The following is a 27,752-nucleotide window of genomic DNA, read 5'->3' on the forward strand; positions in this document are numbered from 1 at the left end:
CTCTCGATTAACTATTTCTCTTTGTCTCTCAGCCGCCGCATTACGAGCCTCAGTAGCTGCTATTATTGCTGCCATAGCAGTAGCTTTTTCCTCATCTCTAGCCTTTTCCCATGCCATGTTCAGTTCACCTTGACGAGTAAGTTCCTCCATATATTTAGTGTAGTCATTTTTGGAAGAACTACCTTTTTTCTTTGATGCCTTTTTACCTTGAGGCCTGAGGGACTGACGAGTCGGTTGGGTCTCTGGCACTTCTTCAGGCATCCCTTCCGTGTCTTCAAATGTGTTGGCTTCTTGTTCGGCTGTGTCTGCTTCTGGCGAACTGTGTAGACCCATACCGTGCATGACAACTTCTGGACCGGTTGCCACAATTTTGTATCTAGGGCAATCTTTGACAATTTGCCAACATTCCCATTTGTTGAATGATTTGTTATGGTTCTTTGCATTGTAGAATGCTTGTGCTTGTAGTGTCTATAAAAATGTGGGATAAGATAGTATTAAAAAATACGGGTGTAACACAAATAAATAAATTAAAATATTGATGGACGTGGAATGCATATAAATTACATAAGAAATTACATAGAAATTACATAAGAAATTAAATAAATTAAAATATTGATGTGGGTGTAACACAAATAAATAAATTAAAATATTGATGGGCGTGGAATGCATATTACATAGAAATTACATAAGAAATTAAATAAATTAAAATATTGATGTGGGTGGAATGCATATAAATAAATAAAAATATTGTTACCTCATCCACTAAACTTGTCCCACTACGCAGATTACCAGAAGCATGAGAGATGGCGTTTTTCCAACAAGTAAAGGATGCGTTGAGTTTTTTCCAACGACCTTGAAGACCTTAACTAGATCTGGCATTTTTTCCATGTACATCGCAAAACGATTTCGTAATTTTACTCCACATTTCTCGCTTATCCATCTCATTACCCGTAATCGGGTCATGAGTAGTGCGAACCCAACATTCACACAACGTAACATCTTCACTGAGCTTCCACGAAGTCATTTTTTTCTCTCAAAGTGTACAAAATATTCAAATGTAGAAAGTGTAGAAAGTGTAGAAAATATTGAAATGTGGTGTAAGGTGGAAGATGAGGGTTAGGTATTTATAGAAAAAAAAATTAATTTTTTAAAATTTTTCTGTATTTTTTTAAAAAAATTTCACAATTTTTAATGTTGTAATTAATCTGGACCGTTGGATTTGAAAAATAATCAAATACAACAGCCAACCAGCTGCCACGTGGCCAACAGTCAAATTTCTGACCGTTGGGCCTTTTTTTTTTTTAAATTTTATTTTTGGTGAAAAAAAACGTGGACCGTTGATCTGTGATCGGACGGTCCAATTTAAAAGTCAAATTTAAATTTTTTTTACCGTTGGAAATCCAACGGCCTACAAAAACTAGCCGTTGGAAATCCAACGACTCTGAGGAGGGCCACATAGCCCTCAGCTGGTCGAAGGCAAGTTGGCCTGAACGCGGGCCCCACCGCCTGCAACACTGTCGGCTACTCGCGCCCAGTCGCGAGTGTCGTGCACGTGCCAGCCTTTTGGACCGGCTTATGGGTCTGTCCGAAATGGGCTGGCCTGCTGCCTGGCTTGGGCTGGGTGCCGGGCTGTTTTGCGGGCTGGAGGCAATGGACAGGGTGCCTGGCTGTTTTTTGGACTTGGTGCTGGGCAAGTCCACCTCCGGTGAAGTTGCTCTCAGCTATCAAAGTACGTAGTGTTTTGAAAGAGAGAGAGAGAGAGAGAGAGAGAGCTTCTCATTCACGACTTGAGGGGCTTGGTTGGGCACCAGGAAAAGAAAAGTGACCAACCGCTACCTCCAAGCGCGTTTCTTTATTATCGCATACCACTTTCCTCATGTTTTCATCACGCGTTTTTTTATTATTTCATTCTGCTCTCCTCACGCTTTCACCGTGCTCCAAGCCTCCCACAATGGTACAAACCATTTACTTGGGACGAATTTTTAAAACTTTATGTTTTCTCATCTTTTCTTTAATCTCATCAAAAATACAAGTATATAACGAAAATAACAACCCTCATTTTTCAGTATATAGTATATTAGTACATGTTAGTTCATTTGATATTGTCTTCATTTTTTATAATTTCTAGAAAAAATAAGAACAAACACTACAAAATCATGGAATGCTAAGAATGTAGTCCTACACTATTGGAGATTGCCTAAAGATTTGGAATTGTCTTTTTGAGCACAAGTGACAAATTAACCTGTTAGCGTGTTGTATGTTTATTTCTAATCTACACGTGTTCTTGAGAAATTCAGCAGAGACCTATAACCTATTCGTGTCATGACTAAATTTTGGACATTTAATTTGTTGAGAAGTCAATGATATCATTCCTGATATCTTGGCTTAGTTTTAGGAAACTATCTTGTAAATTGTTTGTAATTTATTTGTGATTATCTGTAAACCCTAGAATGTAGGATAGGTTACTTCTTCGGCAAGTACTCTCTTTGTATAAAGTCTCTTAGTATCAATTGAAGAAATTAATCTTCTGCAAAATATTCTTTGCACTTTTTACATGGTATCGAGAGCTAGGCTGAAAACCTAGTTCCTTCCGCTGCCTTTTGTTTCTCTGTTCTTTTCCGTCGTTTGCCATGGCTACCGACGCTGTTTCTGGAAGCAATTCCGATGCAAAGGCTAATGTTTCCAACCCTTTTTTTATTCATCATTCTGATCATCCAGCCATGATGCTGGTTTCAAAGCCCTTGAATGGGGATAATTATTCAACTTGGTCTTGTGCTATGAAGATCTCCTTGAGTGCCAAAAACAAACTTTGTTTTGTTGATGGCACTGTCCTTCAACCTTCTGTCAAGACCAAGCCGGACGATCACGCTTCATGGCAGAGATGCAACGACATGATTGTAGCATGGATTATTAATTCCATTGACTCGAATATTGCTGACAGTATCCTTTATATGACTGATGCTCATGCAATTTGGGAAGAATTACGTGAGCGCTATTGCCAAAGTAATGCTCCTCGAATTTTTCAACTACAACGGGACATTGCTTCACTTACACAAGATCAACTCTCTATTGCTGCATATTATACGAAGATGAAAAGTTTATGGGATGAGTTGTCGTCCTACAGTGACTCCGTTTCTTGCACTTGTGGAGCACCAGCTTCTGTTGATGAATCCTCTTCCAATTGTTCGTCAAGCCTATGCATCGATTTCCCAGGAGGAGAAGCAAAGAAGCCTTGCTTCTTCCTGAGTTACTACAGGCACAGCAGCCATGGCTTTACGTCACAGTGGTTCGAAATCTTCTAATCGCAAACCCTTGCATTGTACTCATTATGATCAAGACTACCATACCATTGATACCTGCTATCAACTTCATGGGTATCCACCAGGACACCGTTTGCATAAGGTTAAGCCACAGAAAGGGAACCATCATCCTAAGACGGAGCGGGGTTCTTCCTCTGCAAATCATGTCTCGGAAAATGCAGCCACCAAAGAGGAGATGCAGTCAGTTATGTCTGGGCTCTCTGATGCCCAGTTTCAACAGATCCTTCAAATCATGAATGGCCAGGGTAGTGATGAACAGCCACAGGCCAATGCCAATGCCGCCAAGACAGGTTTGTCGAATCCCTCTTTGCATCTCCATCGATGGATAATCGATAGTGGTGCAACGGATCATATCACTTCCTCACCAGAATTGTTAACTAATGGTGTTGAAAATAAGAAACCATCACCCGTTTTGTTACCCAGTGGAGAGACAGCCCGCATACTTTCCACCGGTCACATTCCTTTGAGTTCTACTTTTAGATTGCAAGATGTGTTATGTGTGCCTACCTTTAAAGTAAATTTGATGTCAGTAAGTCGTATTACGAGTGGATTGCATTGTTCAGTAACTTTCTTTCCTTCTTGGTGTGTTATGCAGGACCTAACGACGAGGACGGTGATTGGTTTGGGTAAGCGAAGAGGCAGGCTGTACTACTTGGTGGCCTTGGCTCCTGGGCAATCTCAGCATCCTCGGCGATTCTGCAACCTTGTGCTTTCACCTATGGAGCTATGGCATCGGCATTTGGGTCACTTGTCAGCCCCTCGTTTAGATTTCATGTCCAAACAATTGTTACATTTCCCTTTTGCATCTAATAATGCTTGTGATGTTTGCCCTTTAGCCAAGCAACATCGATTACCTTTTCATGTTAGTTCTATTTCTTCTAATAAACCTTTTGTTTTGATTCATTGTGATATCTGGGGACCCTTTAAAGTTGCATCTACTTCTCGAGCAAAGTATTTTTTAACCATTGTAGACGATTATTCTCGCTTCACATGGATTTTCCTTATGCAACACAAAAATGAAACACAATCTATTCTCAAGAATTTTTTTTCATTTGTCAAAACTCAATTTAACACTTCTATTCGTCAAATCCGTGTTGACAATGGTGGGGAATTTTTTTCTCTTCGTGACTTCTTTAAAGATCATGGAGTGATTTACCAACATTCTTGCGTTTATACGCCTCAACAAAATAGGGTCGTAGAACGCAAGCATCGCCATATACTTGAAACTGCTCGTGCCTTGCGTTTTCAAGCTAATCTTCCCCTCCATTTTTGGGGTGAATGTGTGCTCACAGCCGTTCACCTCATTAACCGTCTTCCCACACCCATTCTTTCCAAGAAAACGCCTTTTGAACGTTTATATTCTACACCTCCTACTTTTTCACACCTTAGAGTCTTTGGTTGCCTTGCTTTTGCCACTGATGTTAATGTGAATCACAAATTTTCTCCTCGTGCCCACAAATGCATTTTTATAGGATATCCTATTGGTCAGAAAGCCTACAAGTTATATAACCTCACCACTCACCAAATCTTTACTAGTCGTGATGTTGTCTTCCATGAAAACATTTTTCCTTATCAAACCTCGCCTTCTTCTTCCCCTCAACCTGTGTCTTCACCTGTCCCACTTATTTCACCTCACTTACCTGATCCCGTGTCACCCCCCCCCGGACCCTATGATTCCACTTGAGTCGTCCCTTTCCGCTGATGCCGGCTCTCCCACGCCTCCTGCACCACTTCCTGCATCTGTCGTTCCTGACCTCCCAACGTCAGCGCCTGCTCCTGCCCCGGTGCTCCGTCGCTCTAGCCGTCATTCTTCTCCGCCACCCAAGTTACGTGATTATGATTGTCCTACTCTCAAGCTTACCAAACCACATCCTCCATCGTCTTCGTCGTCTGGTCACACTCCAGGTACACGGTATCCACTCGCTAATTACCTTACTTACCATCGTTTCTCACCTGCACAGCAATCTTTCCTTGCCCATATTACTCAACAGGTTGAACCTCGGAGTTACGAGGAAGCTGCTCGTTTTCCTCATTGGCAAGCTGCCATGGCTTCTGAATTAGAGGCATTAGAAGCTAACCACACTTGGTCTCTTACTTCCCTTCCCCGTGGCAAAACTCCCATTGGCTGCCGTTGGGTTTACAAGATTAAGCACCGTTCTGATGGCTCCATTGAGCGCTATAAGGCACGTTTGGTTGCCAAGGGCTATACCCAGCTTGAAGGTGTTGACTTCCATGACACGTTTTCTCCTACTGCCAAGATGGTCATTGTTCGGTGTTTATTGGCTCTTGCTCCTTCACGGCAATGGTCTCTTCATCAGTTAGACGTTAACAACGCTTTTCTTCATGGTAACCTTCATGAAGAAATTTATATGACTCCTCCTCCAGGTTTTCGGCGACAGGGGGAAAACTTGGTTTGTTGCCTCAGCAAGTCTTTATATGGGTTGAAACAAGCTTCCCGTCAATGGTTTGCAAAGTTTTCTGACTCTATTCAATCCGCTGGTTTTGAACAATCCAAGGTTGACTACTCGTTATTTACCCGGAAACAAGGCAAGTCTTTTACAGCCCTCCTAATTTATGTTGATGATATTTTGATTACGGGGAATGATTCGAATGCTATCGATGCCCTAAAACAGTTCCTTAATGGTCGTTTTAAAATCAAGGATCTTGGCAATCTAAAGTACTTTCTTGGGATCGAAGTATCACGTTCTAAGAAAAGAGTATTTATTTCCCAACGAAAGTATGCTTTAGAAATATTAAAAGATGGAGGTCTTTTGGGAGCTCGCCCCGTTGAATTTCCCATGGAACAAAATCTTAAGTTATCAGACAATGGTGCAATTCTCAAAGACCCGGCACAATATAGAAGATTGGTGGGGCGTCTGATATACCTAACAATCACTAGGCCGGATATAACCTATTCCGTGCATGTGTTGAGTAGGTTTAAGCATGAGCCTCGCACACCACACATTGAAGAGCCCTTCGGATTTTGAAATATATCAAAAATACACCTGGACAAGGTTTGTTCTTCTCTTCTGAAAATGATTTGGCCTTAAATGCATATTGTGACTCGGACTGGGCAGGTTGTCCAACAACACGAAGATCAACTACGGGGTATTGTATTTTTTTGGGCTCTTCATTGATTTCTTGGAAGTCAAAAAGACAAAAGACTGTGTCTTTATCATCAGCGGAGGCCGAGTATCGAGCCATGGCTGGAACTTGTTGTAAATTATCATGGCTACGATATTTATTGAAAGATCTAGGTATACTGCATCAAAGACCAGCTCTGCTCCATTGTGACAATAAAGCAGCTCTTCACATTGCTGCTAACCCAGTTTTTCATGAGAGAACTAGGCACATAGAAATGGACTGTCACTTCATCCGGGACAAGATACAAGACGGTTCAGTTGTTACGAGATTTGTTCCTTCTTCCAATCAACTTGCAGATGTACTCACGAAGCCATTAGGGAAGGAAACTTTCTCAAAGATCATTCACAAGTTGGGAGTTCTCAATATCCACTCTCCAACTTGAGGGGGAGTGTTGAGAAGTCAATGATATCATTCCTGATATCTTGGCTTAGTTTTAGGAAACTATCTTGTAAATTGTTTGTAATTTATTTGTGATTATCTGTAAACCCTAGAATGTAGGATAGGTTACTTCTTCGGCAAGTACTCTCTTTGTATAAAGTCTCTTAGTATCAATTGAAGAAATTAATCTTCTGCAAAATATTCTTTGCACTTTTTACATAATTTAAGGTGATGCACCATTATTTCGTGTTTTAGCCTTATCGAACATTGTTTTGTTGCCGGCAGAGATAGCCAGACAAGAGGCAAGGCTGAAAATAGAGAAAGAAAACCTAGAAAAAGAGAAAAGCTTTCTAATGGGAACTGCATCGAATCAAGATAATCAAGATGGAGCACTTGAAATCACTGTCAGTGCTGAAAAGTATCGGTGTCTCAGGTTTGTAAAGGCAAGGAAATGAGGCATTTGAAGGGTGGGATAAAAAAAAGAAGCGTAAAACTACAATTACATCTGATCTTTTACTTGCTTAATTTTGCAAACTTCATTCTTTGTATGAATGCTCCAATCTTGTGCATCCTGACATCCTATTGCAACAAGTTAGCGTTGTTATGATTGCTTCTTAAACTCAAAACCTTCATCTCCATACCGAATGAGCTGCATGATTGTTTAATTAATTCCTCTATAATTTGTTGTAACGTGCTGCAACCTCCATTGTTTCTGATTAAGGTGGTTTAAGACAATCATTTTAATCAAAATTGTGTTCGCAAACATTGTTTCGATCCATTTTGATCTCAATCTTGGTTGTGTGATTTTGTTTATACTTGGTAAATGTCTCGATTTGAACAAGAGATTTTATCATTTGGGTAAAAGTTCATTCTTGTGTGGCACAGAACTGAGCGCAATGACGTTTTAGGATTCATACAGCTGACCCCACAAGGCTTTGTTGTTGTTGGTAAAAGTTCATTCTTGATAATAAGAATATGAAGTTTGTGTCGCGTATGGACCTCGTAGAGTAAACGCGTTCGGTTGCTTGGTCACGATGAGATTGCTCAATGGTAATGTGCTATGCTCTAACTTGTGTTTGGTGAACGTATAATTGCAGGAACAGAAATTATTAAATTGGATTAACAACATATTGTGTCTTACAAGTCTCCTCTATGCGAATCCATAGGACTGTATTTGGCTGCAGACAAAAAAAAACCCCTAGAAAATAGGGAAAAACCAACTAAATCCATAGCATGCCCACGTTCCTTGTTCTCCCCGAGATAATTTGCAGGTTGTCCACTTCGGTTTGGTTGTACCGTTTTAACAAGAGGTAGTGGGTGTTACAGTCGCATGTTAAGGAGAAAGTATAGGGACCAATAACAACAAGGCACCTAAGCATGGATGGATGGGAAGACAAGCGCATCTTGATATAAGGTAACCGTTTGATGGGTTAATGGGCCAATCAAACGGTTGACTAGTGATGTAGTGGGAGAGGGAGGGAGTTAACAACAGTTACTCTTCATCCAAAATCCCGCCCTTTTTCAATTACTTCGGAAGTTTTCTCCCACAAAACACTCACACTCACACTCACAACTCACAACTGCAAACTAGCATAGTTCGAGTGAAAGAGAAGATCAATCGCTTCGTTCTGAAAAAATGGGCACTTCGAGCCTCGAGTTCTTGGACGTCAGACTGCTCTTTTTGCTGTCCATGTTTTGCATGGCAAGTGGTTTCGGTAGAGGAGTCAAAGCAGACGGTAGAAGCCTCTTGCAGCATCACAACAAAAAAACTTGAAATTGTGAAAGCTACACGTACGATGATACGCCTAAAAAAACTTGAAATTGTGGAAGCTTTTTTTCCAAATGAAATTCCAATGTGACAAAGGATTGTGACAATTCTTTAGAATTATGGCAGGAAGAATTGCAATCATAAGAAGCCACTGCAACGATTCTCATTTAATTCGTGAAACTGAAAAGTAGGAGTATAGGAATTCTTCTCTATTCTTGGACGGTTCCATGGCTTCTCAAGACAGCTTTTTGTAAGTTTCCCACAGATGGCGCCAACTGTTGGAGTGGAAAATTTCGGATCCTCCAATCTTCCAACAAGTAAATTCTGTAACCATGATGAGAAGCCCACGACACCATCTTTGTTTGCCATCAATGAGGGAGGATGGAACCTGCAAAAAAACATTCCGGCGCTCAAGTCAATCTTTGTTCAAAATAATTGCAATCTTCCCTCTAACCCCATGCTGGTGGAGTTGTTTGGCCCTATATAGCCATTCAAGTCCTAGGCTCCAAGCCTCACTTTTCTTATATTTCTCCATGTTCCACATTCATGTATGTATTTGATCATGCTCCTTTACTTTACCCCCACTCTCCATGTTTAGCATGCTAGTGACTTGTTTAGTGGAGGAGTAATTTTTGGCTGCCACAAATGGTAACATAATGGTATGATCATTCATAGAATGTAGGTTTATGAAGTTTTGTTGACAAGTTGTGTTTAGATTTTATATTATTGTCCCCTTGACTGCCATTGCATGTATTGAGACCAATTATTTTCTTGGTGATTTTTTTTTTTTCAACCTTGGTGATTTGTGTGGTTTAATATTATATGTTATTTTTTTGGAGTATAGCGAGTTGGGAAACCTTTTCTTTTTAAATTAATATCTTTCGCTTTGTTTCATCTTACAGGTGCAGCTTGAGGGGTCTCTATTGTGGACTAAGAGTGCAGATATAGGTGGTAGTTTCAGAATTGTAGGATTAATTTGAATGCTTTTCTTGGTAACAAGAAATTTGGGGTTTTTCATGATGGCACTACCATAGTTCTGTGAAATAAAGTAAAGGAGATAACTAAAGATGGAAAATTGTACTTGTGAAATGTGTTTTCCTTATGAAATGTTTGTTGTAAAGCAATAGAAACATTTTTTTTATACATATTATCAAAGTTTATGACTACATATGATTCGTTATGAAAGTTTATAAAAAGTAAAGATATAAGCACAAACTAAATTATAAAAAAAATTTAACTCCCTTTAAAAATACTGTTCAAAAAATTTTGGAGTTGAATCTTTCATGAAATTTGTAGGCCTTGTTCTTACGAGCGTTTATATCTGTTTTTCTTTTTTTTTTTTTACATTTTTCACACTTGTAAATTAATTTCTACTAATTTTTTATTATTTTAATTCACAGAGAAAATATTATTAACGAGAGTTTGTATGGTTTTAAAAATTCAAAAGATGATATAACCATGGCAAAAGTGTAAAGGATGTGAACACGAGCGTTGTCATATTTTTTTTTTTTTCACATTTTTTGCACTCGAAAAATAATTATGAATTATTCCACATTTTTAACTTCCTTAAAACACTATTCATTAGGATTTTTATGGTTTTAAAAGCCAAACGACTACATAATCATTTCCAAAGTGTAGATAATGCAATAAGAAACGTTACCATAGTTTTTCACATTTTTCACACTTATAAATTAATTATTATGGTTTTCTTCATATAATTTGATTTTCCTACAAAATACTAAAGCACAATTAAAAATTTATAATAATTAGCTACAAGTGTTAAAAATATGAAAAAATAGGACAACGTTCGTGGTTGCATCCTCTACGCTTTGATGATTACTTCATCATCATTTGAAATTTTAAAACTCTCCAGACCCTAGCGAACAATGATTTTAGGGGGAGTGATTATCAATAAAAATTTATTATAATTAACGTAGAAATGAGAAAAATGTGAAAAAATATACCAACATTCAGGACTGCATACTCTACGCCCTTGCGATGGTTAGACCGTCATTGCATTTTTTTAAACCCTCTAAACCGTTGTGAATAGTGTTTTTCCTATGACTTCAAAACAATTTTAAAAAATAGTAATAATTAATTTACAAGTGTGAAAAAATACAAAAAAAAAAATATAGAAACGCTCGTAATGACATGGCCTACAATTTGTACGAAGGAATTAACTCCAAAGCTCGACACAATAGTCCATAAACCTTAGTGACAAATTCTAACCGCCCAATTGTCGTTTACGTTTACCCTTTAATTTTTCATCACCGGGAACTATTTTTCGGAATTTCTTTTTTGAAAACATGATCTCATAGTAAATTGGAAAAGATGAACGGTTTGGATCGTTAATATTACATTTTGATTTTTAAGGTTAGTACGAATATTGCTCGATGTTTATAAACTCTCTAGATATTATAGAATTGGTTCAAGCAATATTTGAACAAATCTTAATTTTTTAGAGGTGACATCAACGATCCAAACCGTCCATCTTTTTCATTCCACGAAAAGATTATGTTTTGAAAAATGAAACGCCGAAAAAGGGTGCCGGTGAGGAAAAACCCAAGATCCACATCCCAATCAGCAAGCTAAAATTAGCTATGCTAAAAAATGAAATCAAACAAAAATTTACAGTTTATTTTCTAGTCTTACAACTATGAAACTAGATCTTCGAAATCAAATTCCACAGACCACAAATCCTAGCAAATTTCAATTTATACATCTGTTATATGAATATGCCAACGGCGAGAGAATTTGATTCCCAGAGATGGATGTCCAGAACCGCGGGACGGAAAGGAAGATTGAAACCAAATGAACAAAAATACATAAATTGAAATTTTCCCGTAAATTACCGAGAGACCGAAAGTTTGCAATTGCAGTGGAGGGCGAGTGGTGGTTTTACCTGGCAGTGGTGGCGTGAAGGGTGACGACGGGAGTCGAGAAAACCCTTTGACATCGCGGCTCCTATGGCCATGGAAACCATAGTCGAGGAAGTTGGACTGGTAGATGGAGAGGTATCGAGATAAGCAGAGCGAGAACGGGAAGAGGTGAGAACGAAGAGAGAGGATGACGACTTCAAATGTTCCATTGGCTCCAAGATCTCCGGGAAGTTTTCAAGTACAGAGCATCCAGATATATCGAGTTTCTCAAGACATTTCAACTTACAAATGCTCTTTGGGATACTTGACAGCCAATAGCAACCTTTTAGTTGAATTATTTTGAGACCAGGGAGAAACTTGATTGATGATGGTAGCTCTTCAACCGCTGTTTCACTTAAATTTAAGAACTTCAAATGTTTCCATTGGCTCCAAGATTTCCGGGAAGTTTTCAAGTTCATAGCATCTAGATATATCGAGTTCCTCAAGACATTTCAACTTACAAATGCTCTTTGGGATGCTTGACAGCCTATAGCAACATTTTAGTTGAATTATTTTGAGACCAGGGAGAAACTCGATTGATGATGGTAGCTCTTTAACCGCTGTTCCACTTAAATTTAAGAACTTCAAATGTTCCATTGGCTCCAAGATCTCCGGGAAGTTTTTAAGTTTAGAGCACCAAGATATATCGAGTTCCTCAAGACATTTCAACTTACAAATGCTCTTTGGGATACTTGACAGCCAATAGCAACCTTTTAGTTGAATTATTTTGAGACCAGGGAGAAACTCGATTGATGATGGTAGCTCTTCAACCGCTGTTCCACTTAAATTTAAGAACTTCAAATGTTCCATCGGCTCCAAGATCTCCGGGAAGTTTTTAAGTTTATAGCACTCAAATATATCGAGTTCCTCAAGACATTTCAACTTACAAATGCTCTTTGGGATACTTGACAGCCTATAGCAACCTTTTAGTTGAATTATTTTGAGACCAGGGAGAAACTCGATTGATGATGGTAGCTCTTTAACCGCTGTTCCTCTTAAATATAAGAACTTCAAATGTTCCATTGGCTCCAAGATCTCTGGGAAGTTTTCAAGTTCAAAGCACCTAGAGAGATCGAGTTCCTCGAGATATTTCAACTTACAAATGTCATTCGGTAGACTCACGAGTCTCCTGCAACCAACCAATGATAATTTAGTTATATCCCGGGGAAGCTCAGAAAACTCGCCAAGAGATGTGCAGTCATCTAGATTAAAACTACCAGAGGCTTTCAGCTTACAACTGTTGCTTGGAAGTTTCTCAAGGTAGCTGCAATGACTTATATTCAAGTAAGAAATATTTTCGTTAGACCAAACTGATTCAGGCAACTCCTTTATACCAGTGCATTCTAAATTTAAGTATTGAATATTTCCTGGCATCTCTGGAAGATACTTGAGACGGCTGCAGAATCCAAGATCAAGATGAGTAAGCTTGTTAAGATGTTGAAAATACGAAGGAATTTCAACCAAACTATTACAGCCCCTGAGTTTTATCTTCACAATTTTTAGACTCCTAGAGAGATTTGGAACTTCAGTTAGATAGCAAGACTCTGACAAATCGATAACTTGCAAGTTGACAAGTATCTGCAACAAATGAAATAGAAATATAAAGAATTAATATAATTTCTACACTTGATTTTATACAAGAATTAAAATAGGCATATAATATAATATACCTGCGCTTCTTTCCAAAGCTCCTTAACTCCGCTATTTGGCATATGAAGCTCAACTAGATTTTCCGAAGAAAAATTTGACGGTAAAGATTCCAGTGGATAATGAGCCCAGTCAAGATAACGAAGAGAATCAGGAAAGTCTAGAGAAACGTTGAACATGAAGCCATTGAAAATTAGCAATCTTAGGTTAGACATCACTTTGAAGTCTGCACGTTTCAATGGTCGCTCTGCCGTGTAATGCCAACCTAGGAATACGGCTTCAACATTTGGAGTTTCCTGACAATAAGAAGAAACTTTTAAATGTGAATATAAACATTTGGAAAAAGAGCATTTCTGATGGTAATGATGTACAAGTGTCTTAGTCTAGTCAAATATCCAAGATATTTGGTTCATATTCCAAAGACTTCCTAACACAATAAAAATTCAATCAAATTCATCTTTTAACAATCTGACTTCTTTATTATTATTTAGTTTTACTTTGTTATGTTATCATCTAAAGTTTGTAATTTTTTTTTCCTACAAAAAAAAAAAAAAAGAAGAGAAAAAATTGAATGCAACTAGCTCTTACTGTGTTACTCTTCAGTGCACGATAGACATCCTCATCATTGAACAACCTATTCCGTTTACAAGGATCTCTAATACATTGTTCCTGAACAATTATCCTTCCCATTTCTTGTAGCAAATCGTGCATTTCTATGGCTTCCCTTCCCCATTTTGAATCAATTGATATGAGAGACATATCAATGAGAATTCTAATTCCGGCTGTCGCAAAAAATCCACGAACATCTAACATCTGTTTTACCTTATCCATAGACCACCCTTTTAAAAAACATGCTATATCTAGAAATATCTCCTTCTCATTTATTTCCAATCTATCATAACTTATTCTCAACACTTTCTGGATACTCTCACTGGGATATCGTTTCAGTTTGTTGAATTCATCTTCCCAGTCTTCTTTGCTCTTGCAATTGAAGAACAATGACCCCAGAACTGTAAGAGCTAAAGGAACGCCTCTGGCATAATGCACAACCTTTTCTGCCGACTCCTTATAATCTGTTCTACGAGTACTGTTATTCTTGGAAGCACGCGAACAGAAGAGTTGAAGTGCATCATCTGGTTTTAATACCTCAACCTCGTAGATATTATTCTCTTCAACAGTTTGCCCAAGTATGCCCCTATCTCTAGTTGTGATAATGATTCTACTTCCAGTGCCATACCGAAGACGATCGCCAGCTAAACGTTCCATTTGCATTGAACTACTCACATCATCAAGAACAATGAGGACCCTTGTGCGGCTGAGCCTTTCTCGAACCAAAGTTGATCCTATGGGCAGAACTTCTTCCCTTAATATCTCCTTAAGAAGTGTTTTTTCCAAGAGATCTAGTCCACCTGCTTGTTCGGAGTTCTCCGTAACATTCTTAAGAAAACAAGAAGCTTCGAATTTAGAAGAGTGTTTGTGAAATACAGCCTCGGCAAGGGTGGTCTTTCCAATACCACCCATGCCCCAAATACCGACAGTGATGCAAGCGTCCTGTGAATGAATGCCCAACAGCAATTCGATCTGCTTGATGCGGCTTTCGATTCCAACAAGCCCATTTAAATCGCAGGATGATTCGCGACACAGTTGTATCCAAATATGATCGACAACCTTTTGAATTAGATCTGCCTCAGTCCTGGCATGTAGATATATATATATATATATATATATATATATATATATGATTAGGTAGAAAAGCAATAGTTAGTCTTAAATACGGTTTACCGAATCTTAGCACAAATCAAATCGTCACAAGTTTAAAGAAAATTTATAATTTTATACAAGTTAAAAGGATGAGTTAGTTACCCGGATTTGTTTGAATAATCAAACCCAGATAGATTGGCCGCAGTCGTCAAAGCATCCCTCCACTTGTGCACCTTGTGGATACTGTTCTCGAAACGTTTTTCAAGTTGAGCAAATGCATCTGCATAACTCCCGTGTTGTTTTCGTACATCAGATGGATTGATGTCATAGAATACGGGTATAACCATCCGGCCTTCTCTGTTGCATTTGAGTATATGCACGAGTTCATCTAAACACCATGTGGAAGAAGCATAGTTTTGAGAGAAAATGATCACCGAAATCGTGGATTTCTCGATTGCCTGTCGAAGGGCAGGACCGATTTCTTCTCCGCTCGGAAGTCTGTTATCGATGTATGTTTCAATTTTCTTCTGAAGTAGGGCAGCATGAAGATGGCTGGTAAAACCAAGGCGGGTGTCCTCACCTCTGAAACTGATAAACACATCATACTTTTCTCGACGTGGGGGGATTTCAGCATCCTCGTCATCAGCAACAGCAGCACAATCAGCTACAGCAGAATCAACAGCAGAAGAGGAAGAAGAAGAAAATGTCAAAGACCTGCAGCACATGTAGAACAGAGTCCCGATGGCGATGACGATGCCGATGATGTTGAAAACTTGAATGAACCCAATCAACTCCATCTGTCAATTTCTTGGATCAGAGAGCAGAAAGAGAATCTGAACTAGCGGCGCAGCTGAGACTAGATTAGAGTTTACTACAGAAAAATTGAAATTGTAGTCTCTGCACAAAATTAAATATGCTTAATTAAAAGAAAAGCATTTTCTGTAAAGCATCTTTCAATAAAATGTACGCATGTTCCAAGAAAGTCATCAGAGATTAAACAATAAAAAATATAAAGACGAAATTGTGCACGCTTTCAGCGCAGAAACAAACTGCGTTCAAACGGAAGAAAGGTTATAGTATTTCCCCAGTGGAGGACCTAAGAGAGAGAGAGAGAGAGAGAGAGAGAGAGAGGGAGAGAGGGAGGTGGAATTTCCTCCTGATGGAGGAGGTTTGCTAGAATGCTAGTGCTAGCGGAGGACAACGGTAAATGGTCATAAAGGATGGGACCTCCCTCTGCGCCCTTAGACACGGCCAAATAAAAGAAATAAAGGTTTACATTTTGGAGACGATTTCTCTGTTAAAAGCTGGGAGGGATTGAGATGGTGGTGGAATGTGAGTGGGTGGGGTGGGTCCCACAACCGTGGGAGGGTAGAGTTTCAAACTTTTAATAAAATGTACGCATGTTCCAAGAAGGTCATCAGAGATTAAACAAGCGCGTTTCTTTTATTATCCCATATCTGCTCACCTCACCCTCCTTTCGAGTTCAAATCTTTTGCATTACGTGGCCTCTCTCATATTTTGACGCCTGTTTACCACTAACTTCCCTTTAAACTCCGTTAACCCACCTAAAAACACTAAAAATAAAATATAAAAATATAAAAATAAATTAGGTTTCCATCTCTTATTTTTTCAACTTCATTAATTAAAATCTTATTTCTTTTTAATTTTTAATCAAGATCTCTTGATTTTAATAAACATCATTAATTATCTCAATAATAAAATATTTTACATATCAAGATAATTAAATTTTATTTCTAAATTATTCATTTATTAATGTTACAAATGATACATTTGATATATTCATATTTATGGTTAAATTTTGTATCATATATTTTTATTTTTAGTTTGTACTCATTTTAATTTGCAACCCTTTTTTTAAATTGTGCCAATTTTGTATTCAGTTTTAGTTTGTACTTATATATTAATTTCTTTTTATGTTCATATTTTTCAAATTTTATTTGTACTCATATTTTTTGACCTTTTATTTGTATCCATAATTTATTAATAATGTACCCATTTGTCTTTTAAAATGTACCACTTTATTATATGTAAATTGTAACTATTTTTTTTGTAAGTACCATAACACATCCCGACGGAATAATGATGACCTACATCCGAAGGTGACGTAACCATTTAATGACTGAACGGTGCTATGTGAAACCTATAAAACTTTATATATAATGTATAAAAACAAATGCCCACTCACAAATATGTAATCGGATCGTAGCCTCCTTGCCTTGCCTTGTTTAACTTTGTACGTCACCAGAATAATTAATTCCTATAAAAAGAATTAACTTTAATAACTAACTAATTAACGCATATACAAAATACTAGGAAAAACCCCTTATATTTTGCTCAAATTGGGAGTTTAAATGTACGAAAACATTTTACACGACGTCACAGATCCGTACGTGTCAACCACTCACCATCAAGATCACGCGCCGACGTCAACGGAATATTCCGTCAGATTTAACGGAATATTTTGTTAATAGCAACAACATCAATTACCTTAACTGCGTCAGAATATTCCGTTAAGTTAACGGAATATTCAGTCTTCTTCTCCGGTTAACCTCCAGCACCGTCACCGCCCTCCTTTGCTGTCCGCTGGAAAACTGAAAATTTTTCAAAAATGCATATCTTGCTTATTTCTCAACCATTTTTGACGTACCTTATATGGGGTACATGGAATTGAAGCTTATGAAGAGTAGAACAAGTTTATACCTTTTAAAATTGCAAAAAGTGAATGAAAATTGATTGAAAATGGCTTGGAAGCTCACGGCACAAACTTTAATTTATCGAACTCGTGCTTTTTCACATTAGCTTGTCTTCAAACTTGTACTAGGGACCTTGGGGAGTTGTGTGGTGACTTCTAAACCTTCTAAAACCCTGTAACTCGCCCGGAAATTCGTCGGGAAAATTTCGAACCGAGTCGGAGCCTCCGAGTTCGACGTCCAAAACTCACTTGTTCTTGATTCCGTTTATATGGTTGAGTTCGTAAGGATGAAAGGAGTACAATGGTGGTAATTTGAATGTCGGTTCGTTGACTTTGGTGATTTGTCTTAGGTTGCAGAGGAGAAGTGAGAGCATCGGTTTGAGGGAGAAGATGAGATAGAGTGTGTGTGAAGGAGAGAGATGTGGAAAATAATTGAGAGAGATCAAGACAGAAAATAATTGAGAAGAAAAAGGAAAGAGAGGCCACGCGGAAAAGAAAAGGAGAAAACGTGTGGGTTCCCTCTGAGATCGAGACAGAAAATAATTGAGAAGAAAAAGGACAGAGAGAGGCCACGCGGAAAAGAAAAGGAGAAAACGTGTGGTTCCCTCTGAGATCGAGACAGAAAATAATTGAGAGAGAGAGATCGAGAGAGAAAATAAATTAATAATTGAGAAGAAAAAGGAAAGAGAAAGGAAAGAAAGAGGTCACGCGGAAAAGAAAAGGAAAAAACTTGTGGGTCCTCTCTGAATTTTAAATAAAGATCACTAAAGACACGTAAAAATATTCGAAAAACGTTTTATAAAAATATAAAATACAACAAAATAAGGATGGGTGGTCATATACCTTCTCTTTTGTGTAAAATGTACCCGTTATTTTTTTATTTGAAATGTACCCAATATATAAAATGTATCACCTTTTTTTCCTGTAAACTGTACTAACTTTTTGTATGTAAAATGTATCGTATAAAATTACCAATTTTTTGTATGTAAAATATCATTAATATAAATAACAACAAATCATAGGTTTTATTTAAGTATAATTTTTTTTAATATTTTATTTAAAATCTTGTTAATATAAATAACTATAAATATTAAATTTTAATTTAAAAATTATAATAAGCTACGTAGAAATATATTGTTGCATTAATTTCAAGGATTTCAATAAAAAACCAAACAACAAAGTTTTAATCAAAGAACGTTGATAAATAGGGATCGGATTTAAAATCATCCAAAATAAAAATAAATATGGAACTTGAAACCAGATCACCACCATCACACCGCAACCATCCCTCTCCTCCTTCTTTCTCTCTCACCCTTCCAATTTGAACTCTGCATTTTGAACTCCTGTGTTTTAGGCGAAACTCACTTCACATTGAATATCCTTAATCCCTAACGACTTTGCTAACGAGACACCGAAACACCGTATCCCCCTCATCACCGGCATCACCAACCGTGACAATGGGTTGACAAAGGTCCCAGTCAAAGATACAAGGGAAAAGGCATCTCTCACGAGTCACGAGTACATGCGCGACACGTGATTTAGAAGCTTCAGTGATTCAGCCATGGCACTTTGTGAATTTGGGGAAGGAATTGAAGGGATTTAAGAGAAGGAAGCAAAAAAGACACGGACACAAAAGAGGAGGGGGAAAGATAATTGACAGAGAGAGGGATCGAAAGTTCTTCATATTTCTTTTTTTTATAAGTCTTTAATAGGTGATTTAACAGTGTTTACAATGGAGTTAATGATGGACATAACAGGTGCATCTTTTCATCTTTTCTACTAATCTGATATGTGATCTCAACCTTTGAATCCCCGGAGTAATGTTCAAACGGTGCCAAACCCTAGCAGCTTGTGAACTATTTGACCTTGATCCTACCTTTCGTTAAACTATTACAAAACCAATTGTCATTAGTGAGGGTCAAATGTCGTCGGAAGAGACATTTTGATGGGTGTTGGAAGTTGTCCCATTGAAAATACTTTTTTTTTTCTTCAGAATAGACGTCGAAAATACTTTATTATCGACACACAAAACTTGTCGTCAAAAATGGATTTTCAAAATAGCAAAATTATTTAATTTTTGACATGGAAATGTGGTCGCAAATACTTATATAGTAGTCATAATTACTTTCCAAAAGACAACATATGTTTTTTGCGATGATGTCCCGACCAAACAATTGTGTCAAAAAAAAACATTTCAAACAAAATAATCTATATTTGCTAGAGTGCACAATCGTCGCAATTACAATTTTCGACCCTAAAATACTACTTCAGTATGTCGCAAATATTATTTTCTATACAATAGGGTTATCATTAAGACAGCTTATCGAAAAAGAAAAAGAAAATAATAAAAAAAGGCATTTCCAATGGGAATTGTGGTAAAAAAATGAATGATTTCTAGTAAAAATTCCACTGAGCATTTTTCAAATAATATTTTGTCTTATCATTAATAAAACAAATATATATAAGATCAATGTGGTAAGGCCAATACATTCATTACAAACCTAAGATATGTGTTTGAACATACTAACACTAGTCCTCAAACTCTGAAATGCAAACTTGAATTGTTTCGAAGACGTGTTGATAAAAACATCTTCTTTTGTACATACAACGCATGTAGCTCCTTCATCACTCCTCATATATCTCACTAAGCCAAAACCACATAACCACAAGTTTAATTAATTATTATACAAATATCAGAAGAAATCAAAGCATACATATGTGTGTATGGGTGAAAACAAATATCATCAAATTAAGGATGATAGGGTGCAACCAGGCCTGTCCTTGTCTATGGAATGCTTCAGTTTTGGATCACAATTCTAGCACAATGAGATACGCTTGTTGTAAACAAAGGAATTGGATCATCTCCGAGGCAAAGTCTCGGGATCCTCTTGATCCAATAACATGGGCTATTAGATTTTAATCTAACAATTACAAATAGGAGACCCTTCTAAAGTTATAATACTTGTAGTCGTTGGATCAAAATCCAACGCCCTGTGTTATTGGATCAAGAGGGTTCCGAGGTTTTGCCGCGAAGAGAATCCAATTCCGTAAACAAAAGCAAAGGCATGTTAAAAATTTTTGCATATTATTGTACTAGTAAGGGAGGAGGATTCTTTCTCCTCCTAATCTCTTTTTCTTTTCCTCTCTTCTACTTGAATGGTTATGATTAAGTCACGTTAACATCTTATATTAATTTTTTATAAAAATAATAAAACAAAAAGTAAAATACGATAGAAAAAAGAGAAAATAATAAAAATATGAAAAGAGAAAATCCTACTTCACTCGTGAAACCTGAAAACCAGTGAAGAGAAGCGGCATCGTCCCATGTGCATATTACTGTCAAATGTTTTTCTATTGTTTGTAATCATTGTGTATTCTCCACTATGTGTAGTGGACAATGACAGCTCCTTTCTTGGAAAATGACAGCTCCTTCCCTATGTCTGAGCTCTCTCAGCTATCAAAGTACGTAGTGTAGAGAGAGAGAGAGAGAGAGAGAGGGAGAGAGAGAGGACTTCTCATTCACGGGATTTTTCATATGATCGACATATGAGATGATGCATCAGGTATCAATATATAAATAATAAGATATATATATATATATGTATATGTTAAAAAATTAATAATTAAAAAAATAATTTTCATACACAGAATGTATCATGTGTATTTCCATCATGATAAAAGTTTCCCCTCATTCACGAGGGGCTTGGTTGGGCACCAGAAAAAGAAAAGTGACCAACCGCTACTCTCCCAAGCACCTTTTTTTTTATTTTTTATTATCTCATACCGCTTTCCTCACGCTTTCACCATGCGTTTCTTCATTACCTCATGCCGCTCCCCTCGCGCTTTCACTGCGCTCCAAGCCTCCCACAATGAATTAAACCATTTACTTGGCACAAATTTTAAAATCTATTGCTTGTTTGGCAGCTTGGACTGTATTAATTATTTCTATCGAATAGAATAAATAATCATCGAATAGTACTGATTAAATTAATCGGATATTTAATGTAGTATCAGACTAATGATCGTATTATTTATATTGTGTTTGGTATTATACGGATAGGAAGAATCAAACTTAAAATAAAAAATAAAAAAAAACTAAAATCATCTATGTTGTTCACCAGATCTCTCCGCCGCACCCCCCCCCCCAACTCCCTTCCTCTCTCTCCCTTCTTCTTCCCCGACTAATTTCCGACTCCGAAGCTCTGCAATCAACACCCACACTCAGTTTTTCTTCACTACAATTTCAATCAAGAACCTCTCTGCAAACTTGAATGAACGCAATCAACTCCATCTCTCTATTTCTTGGATCAGAGAGCAGAAAGAGAATCTGAACTAGAGTCGCAGCTGAGACTAGATTAGAGTTTACTACAGAAAAATTGAAATTGTAGTCTGCACAAACTTACAAAGGCTCCATGGAGGACAAAAATTGAAAATTAAATATGCTTAATTAAAAGAAAAGCATTTTCTGTAAAGCATCTTTCAATAAAATGTACGCATGTTCCAAGAAAGTCATAAGAGATTAAACAATAATAAACATAAAAAATATAAAGTCGAAATTGCGCACGCTTTCAGCGCAGAAACAAACTGCGTTCAAAAAGAAAGGTTATAGTATTTCCCTAGTGGAGGACCTAAAAGAGAGAGAGAGGTGCAATTTCCTCCTGATGGAGGAAGTTTGCTAGAATGCTAGTGCTAGTGGAGGACGATGGTAAATGGTCAAAAATGGGACACATGGGATGGGACCTCCCTCTGCGCCCTTAGACACGGCCAAAAATAAATGAAATAAGGGTTTAGATTTTGGAGGGTCAAATGTCGTCGGAAGAGACATTTTAATGGATGTTGGAAATTGTCCCATTGAAATTTTTTTTTTTTCATACTAGATGTCGAAAATACTTTATTATCAACACAGAAAACTTGTCGTCAAAAATGAATTTTCAAAATAGTAAAATTATTTTATTTTAAACATGAAAATATGGTTGCAAATACTTATATATAGTAGTCATAATTACTTTCCAAAAGACAACATATGTTTTTTGCGATGATGTCCCGACCAAACAATTGTGTCAAAAAAAAAAATTTTCAAACAAAATAATCTATATTTGCTAGAGTGCACAATCGTCGCAATTACAATTTTCGACCCTAAAATACTACTCTAGTATGTCGCAAATATTATTTTCTATACAATAGGGTTATCATTAAAACACCTTATCGAAAAAGAAAAAAAAAAGGCATTTCCAATGGGAGTTGTGGTAAAAAAATGAATGCTTTCTAGTAAAAATTCCACTGAGCATTGTTCAAATAATATTTTGTATTATCATTAATAAAACAATTATATATAAGATCAATGTGGTAAGGCCAATAATTCATTACAAACTTAAGATATGTGATTGAACATACTAACACTAGTCCTCAAACTCTAAAATGCAAACTTAAATTGTTTCGAAGACGTGTTGATAAAAACATCTTCTTTTGTACATACAACGCATGTAGCTTCTTCATCACTCCTCGTATATCTCACTAAGCCAAAACCACATAACAACAAGTTTAATTAATTATTATACAAATATCAGAAGAAATCAAAGCATACATATGTGTGTATGGGTGAAAACAAATATCATCAAATTAAAGATGATAGGGTGCAACCAGGCCTGTCCTTGTCTACGGAATGCATCAGTTTTGGATCACAATTCTAGCACAATGAGATATACTTGTTGTAAACAAAGGAATTGGATCATCTCCGAGGCAAAGCCTTGGGATCCTCCTGATCCATTAATACGGGGCATTAGATTTTGATTCAACAACTATAAACAGAAGATCTCTCTAAAGTTATAATACCTGTAACCGTTGGATCAAAATCCAACGACCTGTGTTATTGGATCAGGAGGATCCTGAGGCTTTGCCGCGGAGAGAATCCAATTTTGTAAACAAAAGCAAAGGCATGTTAAAATTTTTTGCATAATATTATACTAGTAAAGGAGGAGATTTTTTTCCCCTCCTAATCTCCTTTTTCTTTCCTCTCCTCTGCTTGAGAAAAAGAGAGAAAAAAATAGAAATATGAAAAAAGAAAATCCTACTTCACTAGTGAAACCTGAAAACCAGTGAAGAGAAGCGGCATCGTCCCATGTGCATATCACTGTCAAATGTTTTTCTATTGTTAGTCATCATTGTGTATTCTCCACTATGTGTAGTGGAAAATGACAGCTCCTTTCCCTATGTCTGAGCTCTCTCAGCTATCAAAGTACGACAGTGTCGAGAGAGAGAGGGGGCGAGAGAGGGGACTTCTGGTTGACGGGATTTTTTAGCATGAGTGGTATACAAATTGATACATCAGATATTATTATATAAATGATAAGATATATATATTAAAGAATTAATAATTAAAATATAAAATTTCTTATTATTTATATAAAAATATATAATATACCATCTGTATTCTCATGATAAAACCAACCGCTACTCTCCCAAGCACCTTTTTTTTATTTTTTATTATCTCATACCGCTTTCCTCACGCTTTCACTTTGCGTTTCTTTATTATCTCATGCCGCTCCCCTCGCGCACCAAGCCTCCCACAATGAATCAAACCATTTACTTGGCACAAATTTTAAAAACTATTGTTTTGTTTGACAGCTTGAACTGAATTGATTATTTCTGTCGGATAGAATAAATAGTCATTGGATAGTACTAACTAAATTAATCAGGTGTTTGGTGCAGTATCAGACTAATGATCGTATTATTTATAAGGTCCCTCAGATATAAGTCTATGCAACACTTATTTCCTTGACAAAAACCCATCTCATTTTAAATATCCAAATAAAACCCAAATTTGAAGTAGACTGCCAAGTAAACAATTAAATACCTATTATTTTCAAACTATTTACAATTGTGCCACAACACTCTAATTATGTTAATGAACTTAATTATCCACCATAATTGTGGGAAATAAGTGCCTTATTATTATAAAATTATCTACTTTATACTTCTCTTACCATCATATGTTTCATTTCGTTTATTTGTTTGACAATCATTGTAGGTAAATTATTTTGCATGTATGTATTAGGTACTTTGTTAAAATTATATATATGCATGCAAATAATTTATCTATATTTTTATGTAAAATAATATGTAATTAATTAATTTTGAATCAATTGGCTAAAAACATTTATTTATTTTGTAGGTAAATTATTTTTCATGTGATAATACATATATACTAGCCACATTTTGTTATTATTATATAGAGTGTGCAATCAATCTACATTCTTTTATTTTGTAGGTAAATTATTTTGCATGTAGGTAAATTGTTATATATATATATATATGCAAAATATTGGTATTTAATTAATTTTGAATAAAAAATATTTATTTATTTTGTAGGTAAATTATTTTGCATGTATCATTACATAATTTACTAGGAACTTATATTGTTATTATATATATGTTGTGCAAAATAATTGACCTATTTTATATTTAAAATATTGATAATTTTGAATAAAATAACTTTTTGATATTTGTAGGATATACTAATTTACTTGTTAGCATCATGTGAAAACAAATATATAAGGAACATTGGTATCATGTAAATTTTTGTTATTAAATGCATATGAATCATGACATTTAAATTTTTTTCCAAATCTCCATAAGGTATTTGAAGACATTTAATTGAATGAAATAATGTAAAATAAAATGTAGATAATAAGTGAGAGACCCAAAGTAAGTGTTATTAAGGGTAATATAGACATCAACAAACACAAATTTTGCTAAGTCAAACTTAATTATGGATATTGCTTAGTTGGAGCCTAGTCATTGGGTTTTTGTTAGAGAAACTTACCATGATGGGTTTTAGTTAAAGAAAATTGAATTCTAAGGGGTGTACTCATATTTTCAGTTATTTATATTGTGTTTGGTATTATACCGAATAGAAAGAATCAAACTTAAAATAAAATAAAATAAAAAAACTGAAATCATCTCTTTTGCTCACCAGATCTCTCCGCCACACCCCCCCCCCCCCCAACTCTCTCCCTCTCTCTCCCTTCTTCTTCCTCGACTAATTTCTCCGAAGCTCTGCAATCAACACCCATAGACTCAGTTTTCCTTCACTGCAATTTCAATCAAGAACCTCTCTGCAAATACACCATGTTTCTTTGCAAGACCCAGTTGTAGAAGAAGCCCAGAAACATATTAACTAAACCAAAATCCACAAACTACCAGAAGAATCATTGTCATTGATTCCTGTTCGTCGGAAAAACAAGAACAAAGGGAGGGCCAATGATTCGGCGCACGATTGGTGAATTTTTTATTTTTTTTATTTTTATCTCCCCTTTGCTACAGATTCAGAGGCGGTACTTTGTAACATATAGAATTGCAATAAATACAACCCCACAATTAGGGCTGCTATTTTGGGTCAATGGTGATTTGCCCAATGGTGAAGAACAGAGGGAGGGGCAGAACCTGGGAAGAAGAAGAAAAATGAAAAGACGAACTGAGATTCAAACGAAGAAGAATTTGAGAAGATGAACTTGGGATTCAGACGAAAACGCAAGAGTGCGTCTGGAGAAGAAGGAGAGAGCGAGAGATTCAGCCCTACTAAATTGTACCGTGGTTTTGGAATGTATAAGCAAGCGGGTAAAGACAGTATAAAAAAAGGTGAGCCTGGATTATTTAATCCGATGACTATTTAATCCAAACAGACACCAAACACCGTATTTCGTATTATTAGTACTATCCGATACCTTATACGGTGTGTCAAACAGGGCTTATTTGTTTTCTAATATTTTCTTTCATCTCAGCAAAAATACAAGTATATAACGAAAATAACAACCTTCCTTTTTCAGTATATACTATATTAGTACATGTTAGTTCATTTGATATTGTCTTAATTTTTTTTTTTTACTTACTTCAAAAAAAAAGTTATTATCCATTCTTTACTTATAAATTATAAAAAGAAAAAAATATACATCATGTGCAGACTGATTGTTTTGATATTGTCTTTCCTAATTCTATTGGATAATTGTCACGTCTCCGCCCGGGTGATCACTTCCCGGGCCCGCTCCATCACCGTAGCACGATATTATCCGCTTTGGGTCCTGACCACGCTTTCACGGTTTTGTTTCTGGGAACTCACACGAGAACTTCCCAATGGGTGTGTTTAGCTAGTGTTTGTTCTTCTGGACTGCATTAGGCTTTCTGTGCTCTGAATATTGTTGTCACACTTGCACTTGTAAGTTAACTACATTGTTTAGTAGTTTGGTTTTTATTTATTCGTACTTTTACTATTATATTTTGCTTCCGCACTGTGCACATAACTATGTCACCCTCACGTGACGGCCATCACGCTTTGATTTCGGTCGGAGTGTGTCAATAATGATGCTTAAGATTGTTGGATTAAAATTCCGAATCATCTTCAATTTCACTTGTTTCAACATGGAAGGGTTAGACAATTTTAAGTAAATTTATTATATAAATAAATTAGAGTAAAAAAGAAAAAGAAAAGCAATAAAATAGTACCAAAAAAAAACTTAAACAAATATTATAGAAATTGTCAAATTGATCTAGGTTAAATACCATGCAAACCATTCAAGCGGAAAAATAAAGCCAACCAAATAGATCGGGCCATCCTATCCTATCCAAGCAAATCACCTAGTACAAGAATACTCCTCACCTACCATAACAACTATCACTGTTATTAACCACCATTTTCAATTCAGACAACGACTAAAATAATTTGTTAGAAAAGCTACAAATACAAGTTTGAGATGCTGTAAATGTAAAGTCAAAAACATAATAACAAGGCGTAGCACATGAGTTAGGGGTGCTTGTTGTAGGTTTTTCAACAGGCCAAAAGTGTGGCTAATCGCTCATAGGCTTGATTTCCAACAACAGGAGGTGTGGCTGCACCTCCACGTCTCTGTAGCTTTGCCGGTGCTTCACGGCAAGCCAAAAACATATTAACAACGTGTTAAGCAAGCCGCGTAATGGTTCAAACATAATCTATGCATCATGCCAAGTCAAAGACAAAATAAAATCACAAAATGTCAAGCAAGCTTCTTAATGGTTCAAACATTGTCCATGAAACATGCCAAGCTAAGAATGAGGCATGACGAATTACAACATACCATGCAAACCATTGAAGCCGAAAAATCAACCCAACCAAATAGATCGTGCCATCCCAT

General features: G+C 36.5%; 1 protein-coding gene and 1 pseudogene across 5 annotated transcripts; one reads left to right on the forward strand and one right to left on the reverse strand.

Moving 5' to 3' along the window:
- The first annotated feature begins 1,590 nt into the window (after positions 1-1,590).
- LOC148696848 (uncharacterized) lies at positions 1,591-6,846 on the forward strand (annotated as a pseudogene).
- Positions 6,847-11,850: 5,004 nt separating this feature from the next.
- Positions 11,851-18,109, reverse strand: LOC137726254 (disease resistance protein Roq1-like). 5 transcript variants are annotated; one of them, XM_088694511.1, is made up of 7 exons: positions 17,598-18,109; positions 17,385-17,480; positions 17,083-17,154; positions 15,039-15,709; positions 13,764-14,868; positions 13,199-13,471; positions 11,851-13,106 (listed from the first exon to the last, which is right to left on the reverse strand). In XM_088694511.1, the coding sequence occupies exons 4-7, from the start codon at positions 15,671-15,673 to the stop codon at positions 11,880-11,882; spliced, it is 3,240 nt and encodes a 1,079-aa protein (XP_088550637.1). In that variant the 5' UTR covers positions 15,674-15,709; positions 17,083-17,154; positions 17,385-17,480; positions 17,598-18,109; the 3' UTR covers positions 11,851-11,879. The 5 variants fall into 5 exon arrangements, with proteins under 5 accessions (XP_088550637.1, XP_088550635.1, XP_088550636.1 ...); XM_088694509.1 differs by having other exon boundaries at positions 17,385-17,488; positions 17,598-18,106; XM_088694510.1 differs by having other exon boundaries at positions 15,039-15,714; positions 17,385-17,488; positions 17,598-18,106.
- Positions 18,110-27,752: the final 9,643 nt, after the last annotated feature.

This window comes from Pyrus communis, chromosome 5, assembly GCF_041283825.1.
Source record: "Pyrus communis isolate YQ-2024b chromosome 5, ASM4128382v1, whole genome shotgun sequence".
Lineage (NCBI taxonomy): Eukaryota > Viridiplantae > Streptophyta > Magnoliopsida > Rosales > Rosaceae > Pyrus > Pyrus communis.